The sequence below is a fragment of the Lissotriton vulgaris genome, chromosome 10 (genome assembly GCF_964263255.1).
Source record: "Lissotriton vulgaris chromosome 10, aLisVul1.2, whole genome shotgun sequence".
Taxonomy (NCBI): domain Eukaryota; kingdom Metazoa; phylum Chordata; class Amphibia; order Caudata; family Salamandridae; genus Lissotriton; species Lissotriton vulgaris.
Window position 1 is genome coordinate 715,829,184 of NC_141698.1, and position 17,441 is coordinate 715,846,624.

Below are 17,441 nucleotides of genomic sequence, written 5' to 3' on the forward strand. Positions count from 1 at the left end.
GCAAATTTGTTTTAAATCTAAATGTATTTTTAATCTAAAACACACTCTCTTCTAGGTGTCATATTTTGAAATCTATTTGGATAAAATAAGAGACCTTTTAGATGGTAAGTATTTTGTGCTAGACTTTATTTAACACTATTTTTATAGTAGAATTGTACTAAATGGTAGTAGTGTGTGTTACTTTCTAACAAAAGCAATCGTAGGTCCGAATCATTAGAGGAAGAAATAGCATCTTGAGAAAGAATTTGATAGGTTGACATTGAGTTTAATATGTGAGCAAAGAACAGTTTTGATCAGGAGACAAGCATTTGTTTGGACGTGTCTTTGTAAGCTGGAGACAGTGGGTGTGCAGGTATAAGGTTTAGATGAAAAATTGTTGAATTAGCCTCAGTGTGTTTGAGAAATATGTCTTTTTAAATATTTCATAAATATGTGCCAGTCCCGGAGTAGGATTGTTTCAAGATGTGTGACGTTCTACACATTGCCCTTGCTAGCAGAAAGAGCCCTTGATTCTCCTACCTTCTCGGCCTCTGGATGTAGTTATGAGTTTATACAGATAAGGAGGCTTTGTAAGCCAAACATCACAGATTAAAATTGGTATTTGCATTGAGCAGAAGCCAGTGTAGGTCTTTCAGGTTTGGTGAAATGTGGTTGAATTTCCTTTGATCGAAGACAAGTGTCGTTGTAGTTATTCTGTTGGGCCAAGGGTGAGTGGATGATGCCTGCCAAGCCTTTGTTTTCAGAGTCCAGTCGAGAAATGTAAATGTAAATGTAAATGTGTTTCGATTTATATAGCGCACTTTAACCCAGGGGTCCCAAGGCGCTTGCTTAGGGAACCCGTCCTGGTATTCCCCTGTGAGATATCCCGGCCGGGTATCCACAAGGTGAAAGCCAGGCATCCCGCCGCGAGGGGCCGTAGTGGAGATTAAGCAAGCTATTACCCAGAGTCGCAGAGTGTGACCCCGTGAGTCGAGTAGGCACCGGAGCGAGAATTGTCGACTCCGTGGAATTTTTGAGCCCGAGACCCGCCGAGGCGGAGAATCGAACCCTGGTCCACGGTCGATCTCGGCTTCCGGGTCTGCCGCCACGCTTCTCCACATGAACAATGAACAATGTATGTACTGCAGTATTCAGTAGGGTTAGGGTGATATTTTTTCAGGGATTGTAGGAAGAAGTTAGCCAATTGGCTAGTTTGTGTGCATGGCTAGCAATAGTATTATCAAGGGTGAAGTCAAGGGAATTTACTTCAGTGGATGGAGTTTATATAAAATTATCAAGTTGTGTTTTTGAAAATTATAGGCATGGGGGTCGCTATCATGACTGATAAGGGGGCATTTGTTTTTCATTGCTTTTGGAGGGGGGGGGCTCTTAAATCGGACGTCTATGTGACCCTTTGTGTCAAACCTCAGTGTCATTTGGCAAAGCATTTGACCCTGCAACCTGAGCGTCAGGGAAGGCCGGACGTCTTTCTTATGTTTTTTTCCTGCTTTCAAGGATGTAGAACAGAGTGCTGTGCAGCCCTTTGTGACTACTCCATCTGACAGCTAGCGAAGCTTGTGCTGCTGCACTTTGTCACACCCTACATTTCTACGTGCTTGGGTCATATACTACTGTAAGGTGGTGCTTCTAGCACTGATAATGTCATGTATGGACCCTGTTGATAAAAATGGATGCCGCAGTATAGATGTCCAGGGTTTGCATCTTTTAGCAACCAGTGGTTTTGCACTTCTTTTGTTTCTGCCTGCACAAGCACTGAGGCGGTAAGCAAAAGATGGAGCTTGTATCGAAAGCGCTCTGCTCAAGGTAAAGTGGTGCATAAATGTCAGTGGCAAGCCAAGCCTCTGGGGCTCGTTTCAGTGCTGCTGGCCTTAGCACTGGAGCTGCAGTCTCACTTTCATATGCAAAAGTTCAGATGTTCTGCTTAGGCAGTGTAGGGATTTATTGTACGTCTGCCTAAAGATTCAATGTGTTTTTTATTTTTAGTAATTTAACAAAACCGTGCTTTGAAACCAGTTACTGCTGAATGAATGTAAGTGTGCAAATCTGTACAATCGATTGTCTCAGAGTAACTCTTTGTTATAACTTTTAACCCGAATTATTGATAAGGGTGCATGTTCAAAGTTCGGCTGTCCTTGATTATATGATAAAGCTGCTAATTGTTTTAAGGAACTTTGCCTAGATGGCAATTTATTTGTATTCCCAAATTCTCCAAGAATGTTTAACTATTATTATATTTGTAGTTAACTGCTAAATCATAGCTGTAAAAGGCCAAGACTTCAAACAATTCCCATCTATCAATCCCAGTCCGATTTTGGATTTTTAAAATTGGAAAAGCCAACTGTTTTAGTAACCTACTTTGAATCACAAATTGTTCAACTGTAACTCAGGTAGCAAATTTATTTTTCAGTGTCAAAGACCAACCTGTCTGTGCACGAAGATAAGAATAGAGTTCCTTATGTAAAGGTGAGAATGGATTTGGCATTGTTAGACATTTAAATGTATTCCGGTCGGTTATTTTTAATCAATATTTTTTTCTCCAATTTCAAAGGGTTGTACAGAGCGATTCGTTTGCAGTCCAGAAGAAGTTATGGATACCATTGATGAAGGAAAATCTAACCGCCACGTTGCAGTCACAAGTTAGTAGTGAGCATTTTGTTATTTAATTTAATGTGGTCCTAAAATTATTTGAATTTTACTCCTTAACTTACTACTCCTTATTTATCAAGAAATATTACTGATCTTTCTCCACTTATGTGCTTGCAATACTATATATTCACTTCATTCATAAACATCCCACCCACCTCCATTGGGCCAGGGCTCTCGATAGTTGAGGACTTCATAGAGCCGTCCTTTCGATTGTTGCCCTTGTCCCAGTACTGACAGTAAAAGGAGCACTTGCTATTCTAAGATTCATCTTGAAACTGCATAAAAAATCAGTTGTACGAGTTTAGTATGGGGAAGAACTATTCAAAGAAAACTGTAAATTGCAGCCTGTCATGCACCACTTTCTACTGAGGAAAATACACACTGTTCTGGCCATCTATGTTTGACCAGACAAGTCAACGCCGTATCCTCATCATGCTTTCACACCCTTCGCATGCTTCGCAAGATCTTCCGATGGATCCCGACCGAAACCAGGAAGACGGTCACCGAGGCCCTCGTCACCAGCCGACTGGACTACGGAAACACCCTCTACGCCGGAACCACAGCCAAGCTACAGAAAAGACTCCAACGCATCCAGAACGCCTCCGCCCGACTCATTTTGGACATCCCCCGACGCAGCCACATCTCCGGCCACCTGAGGGACCTGCACTGGCTCCCCGTTGACAAGAGGATCACGTTCAGGCTCCTCACCCACGCACACAAGTCTCTCCACGACCTGGGCCCCAAGTACCTCAATGACCGCCTGACCTTCTACACGCCCACCCGCCAGCTACGGTCTACCAGCCTCGCCCTCGCAACCGTTCCACGCATCTGAAGAGCCACCGCTGGAGGCAGATCCTTCTCCTACCTGGCGGCCAAGACATGGAACTCCCTCCCCATCCACCTCCGGCAGACCCAGGACCACCTCGCCTTCAGGAGACAACTCAAGACCTGGCTGTTCGAGCAGTAGCGGACCCCTTCCCCCAAGCGCCTTGAGACCCTTCCGGGTGAGTAGCGCGCTATACAAATGCTGTGATTGATTGATTGATTGATAGGTACCGGTGTCACCATTGAATTTTTCTGAATGAAGCACACTTCATTTGACTCTGTCTCTGAAATAGACAGTAGTGTGCCTTCCACCACCTGGTCTTGGTCCATGAGATGTAGTATGGCAACCCGCTCGACTTCAATTCATGGTAAGGGCACCTTGGACATGGAGTGCCTAGGGAGAGGTTCTGGCTGCCAGTTCATGACCAGCCCCCTTAATATATATGCCACTTTTATGTTTACTTGAGTTTAGACCCACATCGTTTTGCCTTGCCAGATACCACAGTGCGCTGAGCACCTGCTCAAAGTTATACAAGACAATGAGTGAAACCAAGCATGGGTAAATAAATGTTTAGTTCTTTGGAAGTGGAAATGAGTTCTGTTCAACTGGGTTATAATCACGCACATTTTGACCACCAGAAGATCGGTCTGTGATTTGCTGAACATAAATAAAAGTTAGGTTTTATATTTTTTACTCGGCTCCTTTCTGATCTTAACTTGTGGGGTTATTCCTGCCACCTTCTTATGGATATGGAGTCTGCTTTTATAGGTGTTTTATTACAGTGTTTTCCACAACGGCACAAATGTTTGCCTCCGTTTGAAGTAAAGTGTGAGTTTCACCAAGTGCTAATAAGCTATTAGTGTATCCGGAAGTTATAGGCCCATGCAGTAATTTCCCTTGCCTTCTTCGTGTGGACGTTATGTTAGTGCATATTTTTGGGTTACAAACGGTAGGCGAATGGTGCGGTCTATATGTGCAGCACAGGATGATGGCTTGCCTTCATAAGGGGGCTTTTGACAAGGATTGGCATGATAGTCTGCACATACTTATTCTCCGGATGCTTCTTAAACCTCTTGTACCTGGTGGACGATAGGACTTTAGTAGCACATTTCTCTTGGTAGAGTAGGCTTACTCCTGTTAGAGTAAAACCAACAAGGCTCTCCCTTCCTCTGTTGCTACTGGACATCAAGGCAACAGTGACTTGTATTGGACCTTTCTGACTTGAAATGCTCAAAATCACCTTTATCAGTTAAATTTGTGACTTCTGCCAACTGGATTACTCGGCACAAAGTGAAGATGCGCTTCTCCTTGATTGGAGGACTGTTAGAAGATTTTTTTAAAAACAGCACTCTTCTTATTGATTGTGCTTTGTTTGGGCCTGTGTTATTTTTCTTCGAAGAAGTCTTTCAAGTTACGAGGTTCGGTGACTACTCCTCTTGCTGGTAATGCACTTGGTCATCGACTCCATTGTTGGATTGTTTTCTTTCTGCTGTCCGGTTTGGATGTCTGCTCTTGCAATCCGATTCAAGAAAGTCGTAGGCACGTCTTTCGGTTTGCAAAGTAACTCCTAACTGTCTAAATCGTTTTTTTTTTTTTTTTAACACGTATCCCATTTCCCTTCCGTACCAGGTTGATAGCTCCAGCAGTACCCTGGCATTCCTCTGAGCAATCTCAGCACCATCTGTGGCCTAGCCCTCCTTGGGACGTCTGATTGGTTCTGTGTCATGTCACAAGGGTGATGGAATGAACACCTTTTAAAGATTGTCCTTATGCCACTCAGAATATCCACAAACTTACCTCCATTAGTGTGGTGGTGGGCCTCAGCAAGGCCTACCAGTGCTAGGGGTTCGCCCTTCTCTGCACAAGTCCTCAGACCAATAGGATAGAAGTTGGCACAGAAACCTCATGAGGTAGAACTACATTCACACAACTCCCTTCGGCAATGTATGAAGTAGCAACCTGAATGGAAGGAGCTTGGTCCTTTTATACCCACACAGGGGCTCAAAAGAAGGCGGTACAAGTGCAAGAGAAGGGTTCAGGTACATATTAGGTCATACAGAAAACAAGTGGGAGGAGCTAACAGTTGCTAATTCTGGTTAACACATCCTGACATTTAAAGATTAGAGACCGCTGCAAAGACAGCTGCAAGCTCAACTGAGCATGTGCGAAGCAGAAGAGTCTAAATATAACCTGTCTCTAGGCAGATTTCAAACGCAGACAACAGCAAGGTAGGACAGAGCACATGACACGCACGTGTTAGCACATGGCAAACAAGATGGCTGCCAGAAATACAAAATGGATTCCACAAAACGGCCAATATAACTTCTAAATACAGGATGGCTTCTGCTAATGCTAACCCAATCACTGCAAAATTACATTAGGTCGGTAACCTTTGCCTTTCCCCTGAGCATAACAAGCTTCCTTGCAACGCTTGCCGCTCTTTCAGATCGAAGAAGACCCTTCGTGACCTTTGGGCCCGACTCTTGGAGATGTTGCGGAGCAGCAGCGAAGAACTGGTGGACCTCTTGGACACTGCAGAGCTTCCAGAACACCACGCTGAGGCGTCCACAGCTGATGAGGAGGTGTTCTCACCAGAGGACAACACCAGCTCTGATCTGGAGATCGAGAACCTTCCAGCAGCTCAACAGGTCGTGAGTACACACCCTTTCCCTCCTGGATACAGTTTGCAGAATGAGCAGGCCTCCACAAAAGACTGCACTGCCACCCAGGAATATCAGTGACATTCCATCGGTGCACCTCTGCCCTCAGGCCATGGTCGGTACTGACCAGCGACTTCAGCCTCTCTGGCTCAGCACTGGAAAAAAACTCAAAGCTAACCGGTTAAGCACTGAATGCTTCCATCTCTGAATCGAGTAAATCTTCGGAGACGACTACCATCACAGTCACTGACTACGCCGTTGAGCCACTCCTCCATCGGTTTCAATAGCAGATTGAAGCTTGACAGACACATTTGGCAATCCATCCTGAGACGGGCCGGGTCATCTCCTGCCCACCTGTAACTGCCATACATCCACCAAAAAGGCTGTTTTGTTTCATTTTTCGAAAGCCCTGGATGAAGTCCCAACTCCAAAACACAGGAAAAAGACAGACAAGGCCACCATTCCACTACGTGCTCCCCCATCACCAATACAGGCCACGTAAGACTCTCCTTCTACTGACTCCTCCCATGGGACCCGTTTCCTACACTCCATAGGTCACCACTTCCATACACTGGGAATATAGAGAGAGAAGATCCTACTCCCATTTCCCCACAACCAGACCCCTGGTACACTTCTGATGCTGACCTTCCCCACCAGACAACGACCCTGATCTTTACCCAGCTTGACCGTCCCCCTAGTTTTTTAAAAATATATCTTTATAGGCATTTGGTATACAGCATTGCATTCTTAAGGACGTTACGAGTATAAAATCACATCTTTCAGTCAACCCGGTTCTTTCCTAATCAACAAATGCATTTTGCTTTCATATAACACATTCAAATATTTTTCCAAGATGGGTGGTCCATCATTCTCAGCTTTTAACTTCTATGTAGCATTATTTACAATGGATCTATTTTGTCAGTTACATTGTTTTGATCCATGAGGTACAACCCCATTAAACAATAAGATAATCTACAATATAAGAAAACCCACAACATACATTAAAACTTTGCAGAGAAGGGGTGTAACAAGATTGTTTCTATTCCAAATCAGTCGAGCTTCGGCACCCTGGGTGAACCATTGTTGGATTCAGTGCGGGGTCCCTGCTACCCATATCTTTCCACTAGACTCCACCACTATCTGCGCCACATCCCTCCTGGTTCTCCCCAGCATTCACAACACTAGATTTTTTCCCATGCTATCATTACATCTCTCCCTTGCCCAACTATAGGGAGCTACCTCTCTCCTCTGGCCTCCTCCCATTGTAACACTCTGGCCTCAGCACCAGCCCACCAAATGACATTCGTGTTCCAGGTGTCTAGTTGAGGTCCCTTCACAGACTTCCGTTCCATTGCTACTCTGCGCTTAGCAAGGCCTAGAGCAAGGTCTATCAATTTATTTCCAACTTTCCGCTTGGGTGGCCTTGGGATAAGACCAGCACACATACCTGGATCGTTAGCAGTAGCACCCTATTTAGTACCCACTTAATCTTGTCTGAGACAGCTTCCCAAAATATCTGCATATATTGGCAACTCCAGACCATATGCCCAAAGTCCGTATCAGGGGGATTGCATCTCGGGCAGTGTAGCATTTCCCCTCCATAGTCACATTAAGGAGGTGAGGTGTTAGATATGTCATGTATATGTAGTTAAAGTGTATGTTCTTTAGGCGAGTAGTCCTGGAGATATTCTTGGGAGAAAGCAAGGCTTTATGCCACTCCGTGCCAGTTAGCGCCCTTCCTCCAAGTTTATCCCATATCTCATGAAGCCCACTTAACGGGCTGAGGGATGATGCGACCAGGGCAGCATAGAACCACTTCACTTTTAACACTGTCTCCAGGCTTGCAATGCAGTACGTTGTAGCAGTGAGGTGTAATTGATGTCTGAATCTGAAAGAGACACGTTAGTGATAAATTCCGGGGCCGGGCTGTAGCGTCTGGCCACGTTCCTATCCACAGGCGGGCTAGTGGCGGGCTTGGACTACAAGAACGTCACATAAGGCCTCATTTAACGGCAGCAGAGGCTCGCTGGAGCTTGACTGCGGTTTGAGGACCTCAGTGAGGAGGTTAGTCCTCACGGCCACGACTGGGAGCTCAAGGTGTAAGGCATTGGCTGCCTTAGTCAACACTACACTATATGAAGACCCCTCCTCCGAAGCCACAGTCGGAGGGGAGGTAAATCCAGTGTCTGGCGATGTGTCAAGACCACTGGCCTCCCCAAGCTCATATGTCGAGTCCTGTTGAGACTGGCACTCCAGTGCAAGAGGGTCCTCAGACCCCTCCCAATTCTCCTCATCACCCGTTACCTGTAAAACAGGATTAGTAGACTGGGCCTCCTCGTGGAAATAAAAATCCTAATAGGCCGTCGGAAGCGGCGCCGTTCCGGTGCCAGAGTCGGACCGTAGGGAACATTGGGGTCGGCGTCCACAGCGGGCGCGACACCCGTGGGGCCGGCGCCGGTGACATCGTGAGGTCGACCGGCAATGACCCGGATCCGGAAGCGCATCCAGTGAGGTCCTGCGGCGCCGGGACCGAAGTCACTGGCGGCGCCGGTGCCGAAGCACCCGGCGGCGTCGGGGCAGGACACCCGACCCGCTAGGGCCTCCATACGGGACCGTTGGGCCCGAAGGCGCCACGGAACCCGACTGAGAAGGGAGGGATCCCATGGCCATGAGGTACCGCTCGATCTCCTCCGGCGTCGCGCCGTGCCCAGGGACCCGAAGGTATGGGGCAGGCAGCGACGCTTGCGACTCCCGCGTAGCTGCGTGGGCCGTGTTGCCTGAGCCCTCGGCCGCATCATGCGAGCGTCGGGGAACGATGCCGTTTCTCCGACCTCTCATGCCTCTTACCTGAGGACTTGGAGCCTGACGACCCGTGTCCACTCCCGGAGCTGCGATGACTCTGACCTCGCGACCTGTCCCTCGACCTCCCGTGGGACTGGGACCGGGAGTGGCGCGGGGCTGACTGCCGGAGCTCGAGCCTTCGACGTCAGGGCCAGGCAGTCGGAGCAGGTGCGGTCGTCGTGATCGAGGCCTAGGCACTTCAGGCACCGGCGATGGGGGTCCGTGACCGACATCAGTCGGTCGCACTTAGAGCAGGGTTTGAACCCGGGCATCCCTACCGGCACCGATAGAGTCGAAGACTCGATGAAAAAGAATGATCAAGAAGATCAAAAGTTTAGTCAAAAAATTACTAAGGGTAGAGCTTCTCCGGATCTGCGCTAGCTGGTGCGGAAAAAGAAGAACTGATGTCAGCGCGCATGGGCGGCGTCTAAGTACTCCGACAACGTCATTCCGGCGCCAACGACGCAGACGACGGACGCGTAGCCGCAGACGACGCCTACCGACACGCAGGGGTATTGCTACGCAAACATTTCCGGATCCAGTCTGACGCCTGGGGATATTCTACGGTAAGGAATTTATCACTAACGTGTCTCTTTCAGATTCAGACATCAATTACACCTCACTGCTACAACGTACTGCATTGCAAGCCTGGAGACAATGTTAAAATAAGTGCCTTTGCCCTGCTAAATATACGCCAGTACTACCACTGGTTGGACTACCACATGGTGACCCCCAATCGGTATTTACAAGCGAACAATTGGTACAATGGACGGAGGCGAGGCTGGATAGTGTAGGAGATTGCTATTCGGACAAGACATTGCTCTCATTTGAGGATCTGGGCGTGACCCTGGTGGTTCAACACCTGGCAGGCTCTCTGAATGCCAGGGCGGACAAATTCAGCCGTCGGTGCATGATGGATCAGGAATGGCGTCTGAACTCTGACTTTCAGCAATGGGGAGAGCCTTGGTTAGATCTATGCGCCACAGAAGATAACGCGCAATGTCATCAGTTCTGCGCGTTGGAATTTCCAAGGCGGCACTCTCTCGGCGATGCTTTTCGTCGCGAGTGGAGTTGCGGTCTATTGTACGCCTTTCCGCCTATACCACTTCTGCCCAGAGTGCTGAAGATCAGGTGCGACCTGGCCCAGGTTATCCTAGTGGCTCCGGACTGGTCACGAAGATACTGGTATCCCGAGCTACTCAGCATGTCAGTCGATCCCCCGATTTGTCTGCCTCTTCGGGAGGACCTTCTGTCGCAGCAGCAGGGGACGGTCCTGCACCCACACCTGTCCAGTCTCCACCTACAAGCTTGGAGATTGAGCAGCGGCAGTTGAGGCCATTTGACTTGCCTCCCGGAGTCTGTGATATCATTCTGGCAGCCAGGCGTCCCTCCACAAAGTCGGTATACGCCTGCAGGTGGAACAGATTTGTGGCATGGTGCACAGCAAAGGCTGTGGACCCTCTCTCTGCACCCCTTTCTGAAGTTCTACTCTTCCTTCTTTCCCTTGCCCAGCAGGGCTCTGCTTTGGGCACTCTTAAGGGGTACCTTTCTGCTCTTTCCGCCTTCTTACGGCTACCTGATCAGCCTTCCTTATTCAAGTCCCCCATTGTAAATAGATTTCTGAAAGGCATCACACACATGTTCCCTCCTGTTCCCTTCGTGATGCCCCAGTGGGACTTGAATCTTGTACTCACTTATCTGATGTGTGCTCCCTTTGAGCCGCTCCATAACTGTCCTCTCCGTCTTCTTACCCTGAAGACTGCTTTCCTGGTTGCCATCACCTCGGCCAGGAGAGTGAGTGAGCTCCAGGCTCTTTCTTCTACTCCACCTTTCCTCTCTGTTCATCTGGACAAGGTTGTGTTGCGGACAAGACCTTCCTTTCTGCCCAAGGTTGTCACAGCCTTCCACATCGGGCAGTCCATTACCTTGCCCACCTTCTTTCGGCCTCCGCATCCCTCGAAAGAGGAAGAGAGGCTCCACCGTCTGGACCCAAAACGTGCGCTCTCTTATCACCTAGATCGCACACGCCAGTTCCGGGTGGATGACCAACTCTTTGTTGGTTACGTGGGCGTGAAGAAGGGAAAGGCGGTACACAAGAGGACCATTTCGCGCTGGATCATCTTGTGTATTCAGGTATGTTACTCCACGGCCAAAAAGGAGCCCCCTGCTGGATTGCAGGCTCATTCCACTCGAGCCACGGCAACGACAACTGCCTTGGGCCGAGGAGTCCCCTTACAGGACATTTGCCAGGCAGCTACGTGGGCCTCGCTGCACACGTTCGCAAGACACTACTGCCTGGACAGCCAAGTCCGGAGGGATGGCTTCTTTGGCCGTTCCGTCCTTCAGGACTTTCTGGTGTGATTATTGGTTCGCAGACCCACCACCGGGGTTGGTATTGCTGGGGTATCTATTCTAAGGTAAGGAATCTATCTCTAACGTGTCTCTTTCAGATGCACAAGTTTCTACTTGTGTAACGATATATCTGTAAGAGACATTAGTTAGTGATAGATTCCTTACCGACCCACCCATCCTTCCCGTTCTGCGAACCGATATCTAGGGTTAAGGACACCCCCTTTCAGGGCCCTAGTTTCATGGCACCATCATGGCTCTGCGTATCTGGCGCGGAAAAGCTGTGTATCAGAACTGACGTCAGCGCGCATGGGCGGCGTCTTAGTACTCCGATGACGTCATTCCGGCGCTAACGACGCCGACGACGGACGCGGAGCCGCAGACGACGCCTATCGACGCGCAGGGGTATTGCTACCCAAAAATTTCCAGATCCAGTCTGACGCCTGGGGATATTCTAAGGTAAGGAATCTATCACTAACTAATGTCTCTTACAGATATATCTTTACACAAGTAGTAACTTGTGCATCAGCAACTTGGCCACCAACAAGTCGGGACGAGTCTGGATTGGCCATCCATATGCCTTTCTCATTCACCCCCTCTACCCATTGTGGGAGGGAAGGGTGACCTCTCCTTTCCCGACCTCATAATACACAGCAAGAGTTGTCTTTTTCCTTAACAGAACAAGCAAGGGGGGACAGTTCGCACCTGAGGCACAATTTACAAACAGAACAAGGTATGACGTGTCACAATAGTGAATAGTGAGTCATAGATTAAACGGAAAATTAATAGACCAATCTATCTGCCGCTACTGCTACCAGAAATGTGGTCCTCCGAAGAGCTCAAGGCTGTCACCCAGTTGGCTAAGGATTTTGCCTTATACCCAAATCTCCAGGGCCAATCTCCAGAGCCAACGCCTCGTCGTCCTACTGTTGCTTAGTGGCAAACGGAGAGGCAGAGGAGTAATGAGATGATGCAAAGTGAGAAGAAGCACACCCCAATTGTAGCTACAGATGGCACGTGGCACAGCAAGGAGCAGATGGAAGAAGGGTAAGTGAATTAGGTGGGGGGGAAGCGGGCATATTTGGCGTTGATGCAGGCTGCGCCCGATCTAATCGGGCAACCTCTGCAATCCCAACAAAGCAGTCACTTACTGCAGTCGCCCACTAATGGCGGCCACGCTTGCCGTTGCAGTATAGATTTCAATTAGTTTAGCAGCTGTTTCAGCAGAGGCGGTAACTGTGCTCTAAGGAACCGGTGCTTGGCACCACTTGGCTCAAAGCGCTTGCCTTTACAATACAGATTTCAGTCAATTTAGCAGCTATCTTCAACAGGTTTAACTTAGTCTACCAGTTTAGCAGCGGTTTCTGCAGAAGCTGAAAATAGAACAACCAGTGCTTGGCTGGCTTCGGTCTCGCTGCGGACGCCAGCTAGCGGCTGCACTTACCTCTGTTTGCGGCACGGAGTGGATTTCCAGCTGATTTCCAGCTGAATCAGGTGCGGTCAGGGAGCCCCCATCAATGCCGGCAAACTGCTCGGCACCACTAGAAACCGCTGCGCCTGCTAACCATAGGCCAAAAGGAACCGATATTCTGTGCGGCTCGGATGTCCTTTGTCGATTTCTTTTACCAGGTTGAACTCCTCGCTGCACCGCTGCTAGCAGGTAGTAGCTATCGCTGCCGTCACTGCAGTCTCTCTCCGCCCAACACAACCCGGAACAGGAAGCCAGTTGACCAGCCTGCCACCACAGACCGGTTTCTGAACTCCGACAGGTAAGAGCCAGCGCTCTCTGAAAGTAGAGACAATGCCTGCTCCGGCCGGAGGTGTTGTCAGCCCCTCTAAACAGGATGGCTAAGTGATCAGCATATCCAGGCAGGAGGCTTCCAATGCCTCTGTCACCTTTGATATGCAATCCAATGCTTCCCCAGACAGGGAAAATAACACCCTATGCCCATTTGGCTTCAGGACAGGCGGCAAAATTAGCAATGCAGGATGTGTGTCCCCCTCTCAGGCTAGTACCACCCCTATAATGGGCTACCTGAAGTGGACATGACTTTTAGAATTCTACCATCTTGGTTTTGGCAGAATTAGGCTCTCTGAGTCAGGGGTTACACCTACTTCCCCCTAGAAGTGGTCATATAGAAGGTTTAGACACCCTAAAGTTAAGTAGCCCATTTGCTACTACCAGTCGCTCCCTGGAACACCCTTTAATTGAGTATTTAGGTGGCACCACTGACATCAGGAACTCTGATTCGACGGATAAATATGAGAGGACAACTAAGAGCTACAAGAAAAGTGAGACCAGAAGACTGACTTGGTACTTTTGGTACCAAACCCTGTCTGCCTACACCAAGTCTCGACAATCGCAATCAGTGACTCATCCCGCGGCTGACCAGCTTCCAAGAACTCTAGGAGACTGTCAGTCCTACACAAACTGCCGGCAATCTCCGTTGGACTAGAGCTACTACCCTGCAGTCTGCAGGCACCGACAAGAAATGTCCGGTTCATGAGTTTCGGCTCATCGTCCAGCCTGATGCGGCAGCCCCCCAGGAAGAGGTACCTGTGCTCCTGATGGTCAGATCTGTCTCCCTTCAAGTGAGAGGACACTACGATCACCTGAAGCCACACAGGCCCAATATCCGGGGTACCGAACCCTTTGCAGCAAACTGAGACCGTGACAGTCCAATCCGGACTCCGACACGAGCAGCAGTCAAGGGATGTCAGCACTGCGGAGACCCACTTCGAGAATGGGCCAGCTCCCCTGATTTGTCACACTCAACTGGCGAGACCGACTACTTTAAGGCTCCAGGCTGCACAGAGCCCAGCCGATCTCTTTGCTCTATTCTCGAGCTCCCTCCCCCCAGCCCAGGTACAGATAGACAGACTGTGCTCCCTTGTCCCTGGACCCTTCTGACCTGACCCCCCTGTTTGGAGCTCCCCTACTTGTCCCCTTCTGCAGGCGGGTCCTAGGTGGCCCCCATTCGCTTTACTGACGTAGCACACACAGCTATCAACGCGACCAGGACCTCTGTACCCGGACGCCCCTGGGCAGGTAACAAGTAACTGCTGGTAGTACTTTGGACCTTGGCTTCCTAAGACCTTATGACCCGAAGGAGAAGCCGACCGTAAATAACTGTATCCCATCTATGCCTTTTCTCTCATAGGCAATCATTGTGCGCAAAGGCACATTTAAATAGTATTGTTGCATAACTGCAAAATTCAATATTAAAAGAAGTGCTTACTTGCTATCGAAGTTCTTGTTATCAAAATGTATATACAAATGTGACCACTTTTTCAAAATTGGTCTCTAATTAATTCTTGAGTGCTTGTCTCATTTATTGCCTCTGAGTACAACAAATGCCTAGCACTACCCTCTGATGCACCTAACTGCTCGCCCTCACTACCACAAAAAAGAACAATTGGGATAACATTTGTGCCTCAGTGAACCAATTAGGGTTGCCTGAGCTATGTACACTTTGCACCTCGTTTTGGGCCACTGTATAAAGATCCTGCTTCCTATACACCCCTTCAAACATTCCACCTCACAACCACAAACTCTTATTACAACAGTTGCTCAAGGAAGAGGTTTAGGCACTCCTCAAAAAAAGGAGCAAAAGAACCAGTGCCAATACACAGGGGTGTAGATTAATGTAATATGTGAGGTCTTAAGCAGTATCTTGCGGGGCGTAAGTTATAATTTGCTCGGTAGCTATAACCACTGAATTTCACTGTTTTTGTAAGTGAAATCTGATGCTAACTAGAACGTCCCTGCAACCTTTGGTTTTCTCATAGAATTTAAAAAAATGTAAGTAGAAATTCAATTTCGTAACTATAATGTCCCTGTAACCTTTGGTTGTTTAAGTGAATAAATACATATTTAAACTGATATATCAATGAATCTACAATGAAATAGAATTGTCTAAATTGGTGTGAATACTGCTGGAAAACAGACGGAGAGTCTGTTTTCAATTATTTTTAAGCACTGTCACTTTAAATAAAAAAGGAAACACTAGTACGCCATGTGATCAAGGCCTCTAGGGGCTGAAACGCGTCATGGCGGAATGCACTAATAAATAAAATATTGCACGAAGGAAAATAGTTGTCCGTTTAGTTTCTTGCTCTCTGAATATGGAGTGGTGAAGATTCGGTGTTTTGGATAATTCAGTCCGAGATGGCTTTCTCGGACGTAACGGACCCCCTCTCGAGTTTGGGCAGTGAGACGGTAAGCTGGTGCTGGTGTGAAACCCGGAAGTGGAGGATCTCTTGGAGGAGAAAGCCTCACAGCCCCTCCGCGGCTGGAGCAGCTTCTACGGGTGTGGAGTAGCAGGGGAAACCTGGTCGGAGGACACGGATTCCGAGGCGGACGCACAAGGTACGAGCGACCCATTGGTGCCGAGTGAGAGGTGTGCAAGGCTGTATCCGCATGGAGAAAAGCTGTTTGAGCCAAACGAACTAAAGTGTGCAGAATGGCCACCGACGTACTGTGAGGGAAAGAGGAGGCGGCGGAGGAGATGTTCGTGGAAGGTGCAGCTGCCCGTATAGAGAAACTAAGCATTTGCGACAGAAGTGGCACCCGGAACTTAAGAGAGCAATATAGAAAACCTGAAAAACTGATGTGCTCGGAGCAAGATAAGTGGTGGGAACACCGATCCCTATGCAAGTATTTGGAGGTGGGTAGGTGTGAGAAGTTGGCCTGATATGATACTCACTAGTTCTAGTGATCACCTTGTATCAGTCCAAACAACCCTTATGGTGATTGGGCATGTGAAGCCAGCTGTTTTTCCACATATAACCCTTTGAATACCAAATGAAAGGACACCACACAGGTTGTTATGAAAATAAACAGTTATTTATTAACTAACATACACCTCTGAACTCTTTATGAGGTCAGAGGGCTAAGCACATGACAATACTAAAAAGGAAATACGAGTTCGCACAATATTTACAAGTGCGCCTTAGGGGCACGACAAACCATATACTCAAAACAATGGAATGCGAGGAAAGAAAATACTGTAAGGAGATCCAGAGTCTGGAGGATCGCTGGGACTACGCTACAAACTAGGTAAGTAAGGAGCAGGAGGCCCATGGGACTCACGTGCAGAGTGGAAACTCTCACTCGCAGAGTGGAAACTCTCACGCGCGATGCGTACCAACGTCTATGGATGCTACAGTTCTAGAAAGTTACGGATTCCGGACGAACCCGGCTGGATGGAGGGAAAACAGTGGACCTGGACACTAGGATAGTGAACACAGACTTCAGCACCTAGAAGCTTTAGTTACCTAACCCACAGGCTGCGGGTGCATAGGGCTGAAGTTGCGTCGGGTTTGCTGCGTTGATCCCAGTGATGCCTGAAACAAGGAGTTGCTGGCAGGCAGCCAGATGAAGGAGTCCGGTGGTTCCAAGGATGGAACGAGGAAGAAGTCCTGAAAGGGAAGGGGACAGAGTCTCGATCACTAGTCAGTGATGGTGCTGGAACCAGCAGGGAACCAGATGCTGTCGCCGCGTTCAGGTGGTGGAAGGGTCGCTTCTCTCTGTAGCTGCGCAGACCAGGAGCGGTTCTTCACGACCAGGGTCGAGGCACGAGCTGTCCCACGTAGTCTGCTGCTGTCGGCGGTGTTGGATCGTCGATCTGGTCAACAGGCCTTGGCTAATGTAAGCCACGCGGTGGAACAAAGATGGCGTCTGGTGCGGACCAGGAGGGTCCGGGGTGCTCCTCTTTTACAAGGAAGCAAGGGCCAGTCTGGGGGACCAGACCAGCAGTGGTGAAATCTTCGGATCGTCGTCTCGGAGGTCACTGGCCAGCCGGCAAGTGACCGGAAAACAGGAGGTGCAGCAACCAGGCAAAAGGGCCCCACGCAGATCTCGTGGATGCTGGGGGGCTGATCTTTGGTGCAGGAGCTGCGCCGGTGTGGGGCTTCTCAGACCCCAGTGCACTCACTCGAGGATCCCTCGGCGGTCGTGCTGGAAGCGCTGTGCAGGTTTCCCAAGATGGCCGTCTCCATGTTGCTCGTCGCACCCACGGGTCCCAGCTGTGCTGTGGATGTGGGTAGAGGTCAGAGGAGTCTGGAGGTCCGGGTCTTGTGGAGCTGGGTCGTCGGATTCCGGGATGGAAGGACTTGCA

At 48.9% G+C, this 17,441-nt stretch overlaps 1 protein-coding gene across 1 annotated transcript in view; it reads left to right on the plus strand.

The window, feature by feature from the left end:
* Nucleotides 1-17,441, plus strand: part of KIF5B (kinesin family member 5B) — an 862,770-nt gene that overhangs the window by 297,138 nt on the left and 548,191 nt on the right. The window contains exons 5-7 of the mRNA XM_086941550.1: nucleotides 56-104; nucleotides 2,408-2,463; nucleotides 2,549-2,636. Of these exons, the coding sequence (XP_086797676.1) occupies nucleotides 56-104; nucleotides 2,408-2,463; nucleotides 2,549-2,636 (193 nt within the window). The remainder of the gene's footprint in view (nucleotides 1-55; nucleotides 105-2,407; nucleotides 2,464-2,548; nucleotides 2,637-17,441) is intronic.